The sequence below is a fragment of the Chroicocephalus ridibundus genome, chromosome 5, assembly GCF_963924245.1.
Source record: "Chroicocephalus ridibundus chromosome 5, bChrRid1.1, whole genome shotgun sequence".
Taxonomy (NCBI): Eukaryota; Metazoa; Chordata; class Aves; order Charadriiformes; family Laridae; genus Chroicocephalus; species Chroicocephalus ridibundus.
In genome coordinates, this window is record NC_086288.1 from 27,067,384 (window position 1) to 27,081,260 (window position 13,877).

At 38.0% G+C, this 13,877-nt stretch overlaps 2 protein-coding genes across 9 annotated transcripts in view; one reads left to right on the forward strand and one right to left on the reverse strand.

Annotated features, from left to right (window-relative positions):
• The window catches only part of AIMP1 (aminoacyl tRNA synthetase complex interacting multifunctional protein 1), a 43,848-nt gene extending 38,103 nt beyond the window's left edge, over positions 1-5,745 (reverse strand). The window contains exon 1 of one of the 5 annotated variants that reach the window (XM_063335734.1): positions 5,675-5,745. In XM_063335734.1, the coding sequence (XP_063191804.1) occupies positions 5,675-5,676 (2 nt within the window). In that variant the 5' untranslated portion in view covers positions 5,677-5,745. The other 4 variants (XM_063335735.1, XM_063335739.1, XM_063335738.1 and 1 more) reach the window with 4 other exon arrangements.
• Positions 5,746-6,026: 281 nt separating this feature from the next.
• TBCK (TBC1 domain containing kinase) overlaps positions 6,027-13,877 on the forward strand; it is a 144,608-nt gene continuing 136,757 nt past the window's right edge. Inside the window, exons 1-3 of one of the 4 annotated variants that reach the window (XM_063336869.1) lie at positions 6,027-6,195; positions 6,491-6,548; positions 12,084-12,318. In XM_063336869.1, coding sequence (XP_063192939.1) covers positions 12,126-12,318 — 193 coding nt within the window. In that variant the 5' untranslated portion in view covers positions 6,027-6,195; positions 6,491-6,548; positions 12,084-12,125. The remainder of the gene's footprint in view (positions 6,196-6,490; positions 6,549-12,083; positions 12,319-13,877) is intronic. The other 3 variants (XM_063336866.1, XM_063336865.1, XM_063336867.1) reach the window with 3 other exon arrangements.

Here is a 13,877-nt window from a genome sequence, read left to right on the forward strand (position 1 = left end):
AGAATATCACTAAAAACAGGTCAGGCAAACATCTGTCAGAAGTGATTAAGGTATAATAGATGAGAATGAACTTGAGATCTTTTGCTCCTCTTCTGCTAAGGTCTTTTCATTACACCCAGCATTACAAAACCAACAATATGTCCCTCTTTTACATCCCTGTGTTTTATTTAACTTTAAAAAACATGTATTAATTGTGATATTTCCGCATATTCAAGAGTGATTATTTGGGAGAAGAGAACACATCAAAGATTTGATAACTGTGAAAGCTGGATAAATAAACCACCTGTGAAGTAAAACACCTATGTATTAATTTTACCCTCACTCTGAAGAAATTGACCTCTAACATCATAATGCAGACAGTATTATATTTTCTTGTTCTCCCAAGAGAAAAGAAAATTGGGAAAACTTTAACTGATGACTTACTGATCTGTGGTCACCAAGCTGTCAGTAAACCATATTTCAGTTTTTCCATAAAGGATTTTTTTTTTTTTTTTTTTTTAAGGAAAGCACTTTTTCCCAAGCACACACACAAAAATAATTATTTATATATTTATATAAATAGAAAAAAATAAATCAAAACAATGAAAGCACTTTTGTTCAGAAGGCTGCTTTGAGAATTATCCAAATCTTTTGAAACTATATTAAACTATGAGTAAGAATGGCTTCCACCACATCAGGGGGAAAAAAAAGACATCAGAGACTCTTCCCCCCCACTGTTCAATACTAATGTAACCATGGAAATGAAAACTAAACACCAATTTCCCTCTCACTCCCAGTATGACAGGAAACCTAACAAGGGAAATGTTTCTTGGTGACGGTAATAAGAAACATAAAGGTAACTGTTAAGAAGGAGAATAAACAAGGGTTTCTGGGACTCTCTGCTGGACTGACATCGTATAATTCATATCACTACAAGAAACAAGAGACGCTATTTACTTTCCTCACATGTGATGTCCCTAGCAGCTGCCCTCTAGGCTGACCCCTCGGGTTTATCTGTGTTGCCTAGCATTTGACATTATTTACATTTTAGAAAACACTTTCTTAGAAGAGGAAAACGTGAATGAATTCATTCACATGGCAGCTGTGACATACAGCAATCAAAACATAATCAGAAAAGTTCATAAATATTATGGTAGATATCAAATTTGTCTTCCTGCACACTTGATCAAGCCTTATGACAACTGCTTTACATTACTTTTATTATATAGGTATTTCCCCAGTATGCTTACAGGGACCTGTAAAGTAGGTGGGATTTGTAGAGGCATCCAAGAGCTCAACTTTTCTTTTCACTCTCGGTCTAGACAGGTCTTGCTGTCTATCTCCTATTTTGCATCTCAATACATTTTTTTTCTTGCCAATTCAAGATCCACTCTTCATTCTGATACTGTTATTTGAGTTCTTGTGCTCCAGAATGTACAAGCTATCTCTGCTGCTTCTTAGGGCTTTTTCAGAAGTGACCAGAGTAACATTACCATCCATAAAATTATTTACTCTACTTTGGGAGGGAAGGGAGAAAAAAATCCAAACCAAACACCTGAGAAGCCAGTACTTTTCTAATCTGTTTCTACTGCTGATTAGTAAATTTACACAGAGCAGCAATCTTAGAAGTGGTCTGTTGATTCAGAAAGAAAACACACAAATCACTGCAGCCAATTATTACCTTATGTTACCTCTTACTATCTAGCACAGTTCTATAGCATAAAACGTATTGTATAATAGAAGTACAGAAATATCTTGAGGCATTTTTACAGTATTTCCAGAAGCTGTTTTAAAGCTTCACACCAACTGAAATGATTGCGCTGTATAGCAATATATTACAGACTAATACAAACGTGAAGTTTTTTTACTTTCTACTTTAGGCTTAATTTAAGAAACAACAACCCTCACTGCACGCCTCAGCCCCCAAATTCACAAATAATGGAGTTTATAGGAGAAATCAAACAAAAGATTAATCGATAATTTGGAAAGACTGATCAAATTATTGTGATGATGTGTCACTTAAATTAGGAATTCAGTGTGTCAAGCACATAGTATGAAATTTCGGTGATAAACGTTACAGTTAAATATATGTATTTCAACATTCTCTAAATTAGGACTCTGTTCTTCAAAAACGTGATTCTACCAAGGATATTAAGCAGGCAACTTTAGAAACAACAAAAGCAGGAAAAGGGAGGTCTGCCACCAACACGCCTTGCATGATGGAGCATTACTCACATGACATTTTATAGTTCTCTTTTCAGAAAAACATAATATTGTGAAACTGCCAGGACAGTAGAAAGTCAAAGACTCTATCCCTGACTGATTTTAAGAAAGAATTTTAAGAAAATTCACCCCCTTGAGAGGGGTGACAAGTGGTGTCCCTCAGGGATCCGTACTGGGACCAGTGCTGTTCAACATCTTCATCAATGATTTAGACACTGGGATCAAGCGCACCCTCAGCAAGTTTGCTGGTGACACCAAGCTGAGTGGTGTGGCTGACAGGCCAGAGGGACGGGATGTCATCCAGAGGGACCTGGATGAGCTAGAGAGGTGGGCCCAAGCAAACCTTATGAAGTTCAACAAGGCCAAGTGCAAAGTCCTACACTTGGGTCAGGACAACCCTCATTATCAATACAGGCTGGGGGATGATACGATAGAGAGTAGCCGTGCGGAAAAGGACTTGGGGGTATTGGTTGACGAAAAGCTGGACATGAGCCAACAATCTGCGCTTGCAGCCCAGAAGGCCAATCGCATCCTGGGCTGCATCAAAAGAAGTGTGGCCATCAGGTCGAGGGAGGTGATTCTACCCCTCTACTCTGCTTTCATGTGACCCCACCTGGAGTACTGTATCCAGCTCTGAAACCCTCAGCACAAGAGGGACACTGACCTGTTGGAACGGGTCCAGACGAGGGCGACAAAGATGATCAAAGGGCTGGAGCACCTCTCCTATGAGGACAGGCCAAGAGAGCTGGGGTTGTTCAGCCTGGAGAAGAGAAGGCTCTGGGGAGACCTTATAGCGGCCTTCCAGTCCCTGAAGGGGGCCTATAAGAAAGCCGGGGAGGGGCTGTTTGCAAGGGCATGTAGCGACAGGATGAGGGACAATGGTTTTAAACTAGAGCAGGGTAGGTTTATATTAGACATCAGGAAGAAGTTCTTTACAATGAGGGTGGTGAGGCACTGGAACAGGTTGCCCAGAGAGGTGGTGGAGGCCCCATCCCTGGAGACATTCAGGGCCAGGCTTGATGAGGCTCTGAGCAACCTGATCTAGTTGAAGATGTCCCTGCTTACTGCAGAGGGTTTGGACTAGATGACCCTTAAAGGTCCCTTCCAACCCAACACATTCTACGATTCTATGAAAATGCCATGAATTGATTAAAAGGATTTTGCAAAAGCATAAGAAGTCCTAGGGGGTTGCTTGCTTCCCCCCATCATGGCATACAATTAACTTCATTACTAGTCTTTTCTTGGATAAAATATAATTGAAGTAACAATAATATATTAAACAGACTTCAGTCAAATATATTTAGGAGAAAAGCCATTACAGAGAATATCTCCTAATTAAAAGGATGAAGAAATATCCATGGGCTGTTTGGCCACCCTTCAATAAAGAGGCCCTAGATTAGCCTGCCTGGTTCAATTCATAATAAATTAGGGTTATAATGATGTCAAAGCAACTTCATCATACCTTTCTGCATTAAACTTATTTTTCAGATTGTTTTCCCACTAGCATATGGTTCATCATCAGAAGCATCAAGTCTTAAAGGGCTCTAGACAACTCAGGAGTCCTATTATTTCCATCCTGATGGACAATTTTCAGATTTGCACAATGTCCTTTTTTTAGCAAATACCTTACTCATTTGATACTGTTCTTCCCAGACTGTCCACTGCATTCAGTCTGGGGAATGAGAAGCTGTCTCCTTCTCTGTTTACATTTAAAGGTGTAAAAGAAACACCTATAGCAATATATAGAAAATATGCACAAGCTTCATATTTACAACTGGAAAAAGACATTCCGAGCCCAAATTTGCTGAAGATAGCTTTAAGAATCATTTTGACTTAAACCACTCTGCCTTCAACATCTTACACCTCCAGGATTCAGTGCTGCTAAAACATCAAGGCAACTCATCAATATATTTCTTAAAATTCTTCAAAGTCAAAATTACCATAACAAGAATATATTGTTAATGTGCAACAGGGTGGGCAGAATATATTATGATGATCTATATTATGATGAAACCATGCTGACCAGCAAAGATCCTTGAGGTTAGCTATAAAAAACCACCACAAAACCAAAGCAACAAGAAAAAAAACTCAAACAAAAAAACCCTACTTTGACAAGTCTTATCAAATAGTTGGTAAAGTTCTACCAGTTACTCATTTGTAAGGCCTTATGTGTTTAATAATATCCAGTATTAAAAGTTTTAGGGACTTTGGTTTTATTTTACAGATTTGGGGCTTACTTTCCAACAGGTCTGACAAAGAATGTATTATTATTTAAACGTAACTGTAAAATAATATAGTAAGTGAAAAATGAGGGCATACAAAAAAGGGATGCTATATTTAATCACTACTGCCTCACCTTACTACGATTTCATTTAAGTATCCTGAACCACAAAACTATTTGTAAAAAGCAATGATTGTATTACAAATAGTAAGTAGCTGAGTTAAAGAAACAGAAGGAGCAGGAAATGCAAGGATAACTTATTTTCCAGTAGCATTTTCTTCATTTTGCCAGCTGCTAAACCCAGTACAAGAACTCCTACTGATTAGCTCAAGATATACAGTACTTCAGTAACACTGCCATATGCTGGTTAGCTGTGGACTTGTAACGCAACCTAACAAGAGAAAATCGTAAGTTCATCATCCAATTCATGCATCCCTGTACAGAGTACCTGTTATATGTTAAATCTTGCAAGTACCTCTACTGAGGATGGACAAAAAACTTAGTTACACGTTGTTTTTCACACACTGATGACTATGCAAAAGCATAATGAACATATATACCATTTACGGTACATATGAGAGAGCATCTATTTTTAAATTAGTAACAGCTGTACCTATGGAAAGCTCAGTGGATACTCCGTGCCTGTGCTTTCCAGGCTATTACACCATTTTCTTCAACAGCACACCACTATACCACTTCCAAACTGCCATGTCAGTTGATGGGCTGAATAAAGAAACACAACTGACTTCAGAAGAACCACTTCACGTGCATGTTTCCTCCCCTCAAAGTGCAGTATCTGTGTTTGCAATGCCACCCAACAGCTACAGCAGCCCCGAGATTAAATCCCTTAAATAAATTAAACAACAATGAATGCCATTTCCTCTAATGCCCCCTCTAATGCCCCCTCCACGCGCTGCAGGGAAAATCCCCCTCAGAGGGACAGCAGCGGCCTACCTACGACCACCGCCACCGCACACGGCCTACGAGGAATCTCTGCTCCAGCCGCCCCCCACACACACTGCGCCAGCGGCTCGAAGAAAACCATCAGGGCCCTGCCGGGGTCCCACCTGCCCGCCCCAGAGAACTCGGCCTAGCCCGCGGGGGAGCCCCGGGGCATCAAACCGCCGCGACACAGTCACCCTCAGCGACGGGCAACCGAACTAAGGCACCCGCGGGCGCGCTGAGGGACGAAGCCGCTCTCAGTGTTGAAACTCAGCCGGGCGCCAGCAGGCCCCACCGACAGACACTCACATGAACGGAGCCGCCACCACACTCCTTCACCCGCTGAGGGAAAAAGGACCCCCGCCTCCGGGCTGCCCAACCGAGCGCCTGAGGTTGATAAGAAGTCGCCCGGGAACGCCTCACTGCCCCTAGCGAGCTTTTTTTTTTTTTTTTTACGGCTAAGGTGCTCATCACGTCGTTCCCAGAGTACTGGCAGAGTACACACGCGGGGGTTAGGCCTGTTTTTAAAAGGCCCAAACAAAAAGACAGATCAGGGATCGTGTAGGACGCCTCTACACCAGGGTCCTTCCGGCGGCCGGCGGGATGCAGTGACGCCACGGAGCCTGGTGGGGCGGCGGCGCTCCCTCAGGTACCCCCGCCGCCGGCCCCGCTAGGCCGGGCCCAGCCTGGCAGCCCCCGCCGAGGGAGTGCCCGCCGGTGGCCGCTGGGTGAAGGAGGGGCTGAGGGAGCGGCCGGCCCGGCGAGTGTGGCGGGAGCGCGGCCGGGTGGGGCCGGGCCGCAGGGCGAGCGCTCCCCGGCAGGGCCGTGAGGTGTGCGGGGCCGGCGGGAAAGGCAGCCGCGCCGGTTCGCGCCTTCCCGGGCTCTATTTTGGGCTGCGATCCCCGGCCTGGGCGCAGTGCCTCAGGGCTGGGGGTGGGAGGTCTGTGGCGAGTGCGCTTATAGGGACTGAGAGGTTAGCAAGGGTGCCCGGAGTTACCAGCATTTCTACCAGTCATTTAGCAAACTGGTTAAAATTAATTTATCTCTTAGTAGATTTAATTCCTGAGCAGCTGTGTATAATGCATAAATCAAATGGTAACAAAACCCATCTTTTTATGTGTGTAGGGACACTGACGTAGCAGAACAGGCAGATAGGCTGTAACCAAAAGACACTGACAAACAGGTAAAAGAAATAACATATTTGTAAAATAAATGTGACTAAAAGTATCCTGGTCTATCAAAATTAGGTTATATGTTTTCTTCATGCTATCCAGGTGTTATTTTTCTCTATTAGCTAAATATTCTAGCTGCAGATATGAAACTTGAGATGTCTGTAAGTCTCACTAACCTTTATTGCTGCTGTCAAAGTAGCAATGTTTTAGTCTATGTGGTAACATTGTAAATGTTCCAAACACCACCAGTAACTCTTCTGGAAATACCTACACAGAGGCTTTCATGTATATATGACAAAATTCTCCATGTACTATGGAGAGGGCATTTCTAAAATCTTTGGTGGCTTACATTTCACTTGAGTGAAATGATGCCTTACTAGCCCTACAAGAGTACGGAAAGGAATTACTATTTAGCATTTTAATGAAATAACTCTTTAAATATTTGTCAGTTACTGTGCCAAAAACACCATGATACCTGTCTTTTTTTTTTTTTCCCCCAAAAATTTGTGTATTCATTGAAGATGAAATAATGGCATTGGTGCCTTGTCAAAATCTGGCTTGCATTTTCTGTTTATCTGAAGTAACAGTTTTATAATGAAAATTTTGGCACACTTATTTATTCTATCTGTTGCTGAATTGGTGTAGCTGGAATCTGAAGCAAAGTGTTTCTTTCTGCCCTGAATGTATTAGTTTGGACAGAATAATAATGATTAAAAATATTAATTTTTTATAAGTATGCCTAATGTGTGTATGGTCTGTAATTATCTGCCTATGATTCCATAGTTATTCTTTATTTATAGGTAATATACTTCTTACATCAGTGAATGTTAGAGAACTTTGGAAATATTGTAAAAGACAATGTTTTGATGTTATGCCACAGGGGAAAACATTTGGTTAAACACAGTACTGCTTACATTTAGATTTTTAAGCCATTTTATGAAATCTCTGTAGTACAAGTGGTGTTTGTAGTAGATGTTTATACTGCAGATGAAAAAAAAACTTGAGGTGAACTAAATTTAAGACAGTCCCCCTAACCACTGCAAAAATTAAGGTGATTAGTTAATATTTTTCATTTTATCAAGTGAATGTTTCCCAGCTTATTATTTTGGTTGTCCTAACAAACTGTTACTTATTTTCTGTGCTCGCTTCCATAGGAATCTGAATTCAACTTTTCTTCAGTATCTGTTATACATTTTAATAAACTTTATGAATAGCTGAGTGATGGTGAACACTGGGAGGCAAATCACAGTTTTGGTTTTTTGTGAAGTAGCAACACTGTAGCTAAAATAGCATATTTTATTTCAGTTACTTTATACAGTAGTAATTACTCTAGTTGCAACGGGAATGTTTTAAGACTTAAGAGCAGAAGAAAAGATATCTTGTGGAAAAATTTCTTCTTATGAAATGGCCTACTGTGAAAATACTGTGATTTAATAAAAAAACAGTGTAAGCATAGGATGTTCAGGCCACCTTTTATCCTGAAATTGTCCACAATTGCTTTAAAAAATAATTCAATAGCAGTAGCAGTACTGATTGTAATTATGTTTTAATTCTGAAAAGCTGCCTTCATTAGGCAAGGGACATTTACACCTGGATGCTCAGGAGGCATTTACATAACAAGCCATTTCAAATTACTAACACATATTAGCCCGCATGGCTAGTTGTCTTTATTTCTCCATGGGGACACTTTAGAAACCACAGGTGTGTTTCACAGGATGGATTCATTCAGGTTGCTCTGTTTGTATGTGCAATATTTGCTTCTGAGAACCAAATTTCCATGTTTTGATTAACTAATTTTTTTTAAGGGCAAAGTGCTTAGTGTCCATTGACTCAATTGCCTTAGTACTGCTGCAGTGAAAAAGTTGTACATGATGGCTAGAAACTGCTAAACTGTAAAGAAAAAATATTTGTTCTCTGAGAGTAGTAGTTATTCAGAGGAGTAAGTTGCTCAGTAGATGAGGGGCTACCTTTTGTATTGCATTTATCAGTGTTGGGCATGGCAAAGCTATCAAATGAAAGATTATCAAAATAATGCTAATCTGAATATTAAATAGGAATTTATAAAGGTCTTCTGTTTGTGGTGGATTTTGCTAAGTGTTGGTTAGTGTTTTTGTGTACTGTAAAGGTTTCTAAGGGAGATTTGAATGGAGGTAGTGGGCTAAGGAAGGTCAGTCAGAGGTGGGATGCAAAGCAGGCCGTTTCTGGATTTCTAATCTTTATACCAGACCTATTTTGTAGATGTGATAGACTATCTCATAATCAGAATAAACGGTGCTTTGGAAACAGTGACTCCGTAATTTTAGATGACACTAATAACACAAGTCTTTGCTGTTTCTTCTATTCTCACTGTTTTGGATTATCAGAATTGAATTTCCAGAATTCAATTCCAAAACTTAATTTGCCTTAATTGTTTCTGGTGTCAGTTTAAAGTAACAAACCTTCCTTTTTCTCTTCCTATTTCAAAGTAATAGGTAAATTCTGCAGGATATAATTCGTTCATCCAAATAATAAAATTAATGCAATATGTGTCTTTTCTGTATAGAAAAGGTGAGTTTGAGGTGTAAAATTGTGTGCCTTGAACATGAGGAGGATGTGTAGCACTCTCTGTGTTTATAGTTGTGTCAGACTTTGATGTGGATTAAAAAAAAAAAAAAACACAAAAACCACCCTCACAATTTAAAAATAGATAAGATCTTTTTTCAGATGAATTTTTAAAATATGTTCAGCACTTCTGTTTGAATTTAGAAATGTCAGTAAGTAACTGGAGAAATGACTAGCCTGAAATAATTTAGTTAAAAAAACCCTTTCACTTAAGCTCTAATATGTGGCCCTTTTTAAAGGATTAAGTTTTGAATTTGGGAGTTACTTGGTTTATTTTTCAAGTCAGTCCCTGTAATTTATTGACGTTGAGAGTTAAGGACAGAGATCAGAGTTTAATTGTGAAGGTAGCTATTCACTGAACATCATCAGAGAGCATTTTTTTTCATTGCTTTAGTGGGTTCTGCAGAATTAACTCTATAAGAGAACTTGTTTTTAATGTATACCTTTTAAAATTCTTTATTGATTCCTTTAGGTGGCTGAGAGGAAAGATTGCTTGCATTTCACATTTTTTCCTTTTTTTTCCTGTGTGCTTCCTAACGAAAGGAAGTGAGTGATAAATCTGCGGTTTTCTAGTTGAAAGTATTGCAGGTGGTATAGTTCATCCCTGTAGACCAAGTGATCTGGAGTATGAGAAAAGTGTAATCTCTTAAAATGGTTATTGAATTGATGATATTTAACAATTCTTTATATTAAAATGCCTTTCTAAATGTCAGCTGAATGCAGATACAACGTATCAGAGAAGTATTATCTAGCAGATTATTTTTCTGCAGGAAAAATAAAAACATTTCTTAACTGAATAAATGTATTGTACATTATGTATTTAACCTTTTAAAGACATGATGTATCTCACTGTTTGGCATAATTTTGCTCTTCCTCCCCTCAACTCTGATCATATTAACTTTTTTTTTATTGTTTTAGAGCAGTTATTAGAAGACTGTTGTGCCAACCTAGATTATAATTCATTCTCTAAATCAAGATTGTTTTTTTTTTTTCTCTTCATGCTTAATATATATTTTCTTTCTGAAGCCAGGTAGTCAATTTGCTAGACGTGCATGTTTTTACAGGAATGTGGGTCTTATTATAATTACATAGTTAAATCTCTCCAACTGGAACATACTGCATGCCAATAAATCTTTGTGCTTGCACTCAGTCCAATTTATGTCTTTCCAATGGATGTTTTACCTGTAAATTGCATTCTTGGCATCCTAAAAATCACTTCAAAAAATATTAAATATTGATGAGATAAGAAAGCATTGTGTCTTTACAAATAAGACTCTTAATACAAAAATACTACTATAAAAACTCCAATGCTCAAGGCTGTTTCAGATTTATTTTCTTCCTTTTTTAAAGTTTGATTCCTTAATGCTATGCATTCATATTCAATGTGATGATGTATGTTAGAATTTAAATGTGGATATCTCATGTCTGTGTTTCTTCAGGGGGGAAAAAAAAGCCACAAATGAGATCGGTCTTATATTTGCTTTGTATCTTAAATTGAACTGTATTAATGAAAATAGAAGATATGTTCCATAATTTCCATTTGTATAGACTTAGTAAATATGTTTGGTATATAAGGATCTCTATGCAACCTGTTATGGGGTCACTCTGTCAATTAAGATTCACAAAAGAAACTTAGTAGGTTTTTAACAGGAATTTTGTGCTAGGAAAAAGGTTATTCCCTTAGAGAATAAACTACTAAACAGCTCTCTTTCTCCTGTGTGACTTTCTCATGAGAGAACAGCTTTTCCTGAAAGCAGCGGGTTGATTTTGGCTGAAAGAATAATATGAAGTAGCACTTAGCTTCATTAGTGCTCTGCATAATCCTGTTCTACTTGGTTTTTGTTTCATAAAGCCCCTAAAATGATAAAAAAATTATCACATCTGCTTTGAAAGAATTATGTTGGTTTTATACTTTAAGCTTTTCATGTTATTTCTCTTATGGGCTTCAAATCCTGAGGGTTCTTACTCCTTTTTTCGTGAAGGAACTGCATATCTGTTTCTACTCTTTAGAGCTTATAATTACTATTCTGTATCTGAAAAAAGAGTGGGATGTGCTTTTCACATCAGTGGACTATTTCAGATGATTGTATGCACAGATGCCTCCAGAATCTGTAATGTCTCTGGAGTTGAAGTGAGCTGGATGGTACTTTTCTGCATAAGCTCATTAATGAGCTGAGCAGCGGCTTGATTTGGTTTTTGGATTTTGGTACTTGGTGCTTCAGATTAAATTCTTAGTTTGCAAGTAAAAAGAGGTCAGGTATTTTTACCTGAGGCTACTTCTGCATGTTTTAGGTTTTCATATTCTTGAATGGCGTAGTGGTTGGTTGTGGAAAAATGCAGAGAAAACGTTTAACTTGCACTGATTTGAAATGCATAGTTCAGAGCAGAGAGAAAAATGGTCGTGAAACTAACTGTTCCTGGAATTAAGTTGCAAGCTCATTTCTTTTGCTTGACAGAAATATTTAATGTAGATTACTTCCTCAATTTGTTATTGAGTCACTGTGTGAGCTAGCAGTTTAGAAATGGTGGTAGGACAGAAGACTGTTACTTCATAACTTTTAATATTAGAAATGCAAATAGACGCTGATTATCACCAAAACTGTGGTAAGCTGCTGATACAAGATGGTATTTTAGAAGAGGTTTTTTCTGTTTGGTGCCTTTACTGGTTTTGAATAAATAAATATTGCAGTAGTTGTCTGAAGATTGCTTGGATTAAAGCATTTATCTGCTCTTAAAAATAGTTTTATTTGATTCTTAAATGTGTGTTTAAATCTATCACTGTATTTTCATCTTTAAATGTAGTGTTTATTATGAAGCAGTATTGTATTATTATTACAAAAATGTCCCATTCCCCCATAACAGAGGGGGAAAAAAAAAACAACAAAACATTTTAACTGCATTATTTAGTAAGCTGAGTCATAAGAACTCTGTGTTCTTCTTTTAAGGAACACAAATTGCTCCAAAGGACTTAAGATTGTGTGAAAAAGATGTTTCCTTTAAAAGATACCGAGATGGGTGCCTCCACTTTCTTCGCTTCAGCTCTGCCACATGATGTTTGTGGAAGTAATGGCCTTCCTCTGACACCTAATTCCATCAAAATTTTGGGGAGATTTCAAATCCTTAAAACAATCACCCATCCCAGGCTTTGCCAGTATGTTGACATTACCAGAGGTAAACATGGTGAGTATCTGTTTAATAAGGAAATGTTATTTATGGTTACAGTTATATTTTTGTGGCAATATATCTAAAGGTGACTGAGCAGAATATTGCCTTTATAGCACCAGAAAGTGGCTGGTTTTCAGTCTTAAAATGACTGTATACCTTTGCTGTGACTGGCAGTACTGGTGCTTTTGTTTCTTTTCTATGGAATCAAGGCAGGGGTAAGTTGTCTGTCTTCTTTTGTTATGCGTTATGCTAACAAAAGCTAAGAACTTTCTTCTTCTTATATCTCACTGTAAAATTTTTGTACTCAGTTGCTGTGCCATGTCATTGTGTGGGACACTGAAATGCACGCATTTTTGATGCCGAGCTCCTACACCCATGTTCTAATCTTGTGAACTTTTTCATGTGATGGTTAGGTTTTTTGTACTTGGTTTGTAGCCATTCTTGTCGTGTCAGTCATCTTGTGTCTTGGCTGCAAGCTTGACTTTTTTTTTTTACTCTAGCTCTTTAAGATCTCTCCCACTAACAATTACTTTATTCTTTTATTTTATTCTATTATTTTATTTTTTTTAGTAACTGTTATCACACTTATTGTTTGCTCAAGGCTTGAGTTGTTTTTTTCTGCTCCAGATGATCTTATTCTGTTGCAAGCTCAGCAGGAGTACAGCACTTCATTTCCACAAAAAGGCTGCAATGCCTGTGACAGTTTAAGTGGTTGCCACTTTTAACTTTTGAATAAACAATGTACCCATAAAAAAGTGCTTTGCATGTATTTGTTTGATTAGCTAAAGGGTCTCATAAAGTAGTGCAAGTAACTTTTTCTCTTTTAGAATGCAGTATGATAAGATGTTTTAGATTTTTAGAAAATGAGGAGATTGCCAACTCCAAACACTCAAGTTTTCTGCTGGGTGGGGGGTTCTTTGTGTATTTTCATTTGCTCTCAAACTTGTAAATTTTTCATTTTCTGCAGCCAGGAGATCTAGAAAGATTACTCATTTTCATCTTGTTTTCACTAGTACCTCTTGAAAAAATGGAAAATGGGATTTTCTTACAATGCTGTCTAGATAAAAGGTTAAGAAACATTAGCTAACATAACACTTAGTAAATGAAAGATACAGTTAAATACAAAAATGTGGCCTTTTTGACAATGAAAAGTCAATGACAGGAAGGTTTATGAGTATGTATAAATATGAAGGAGAAGGTATCTTCTGATAATGGAAGTAACTTGAAGAATAGCAAGTAAAATGCCTAACCACAGTCAGGAGACTGTTCTGTTCTTAGTGCTTGGAATGGCAGTTAGTCAGTTTCAAATAATATGGAAAATTTGGTGGCAAATTTTATCATTATGATACTGACAGAATTTTTCACTTGTCAATCCTATGCACAGCGATTTAATGTTCTTTCTCTTGTAAATGTAATCTTTCTACCCTTATAGAGAAATACTAACGCAGACTAGGAAAACAGTGCAAAAAAAAAAAAAATATTAATTAGACATATGCATTCCTCCCAAAAGACCCTCAAAAGGGGAACATAAAAGTAACAGAAAAACATTCACACTGAAATCTTTTTTTTTTCCT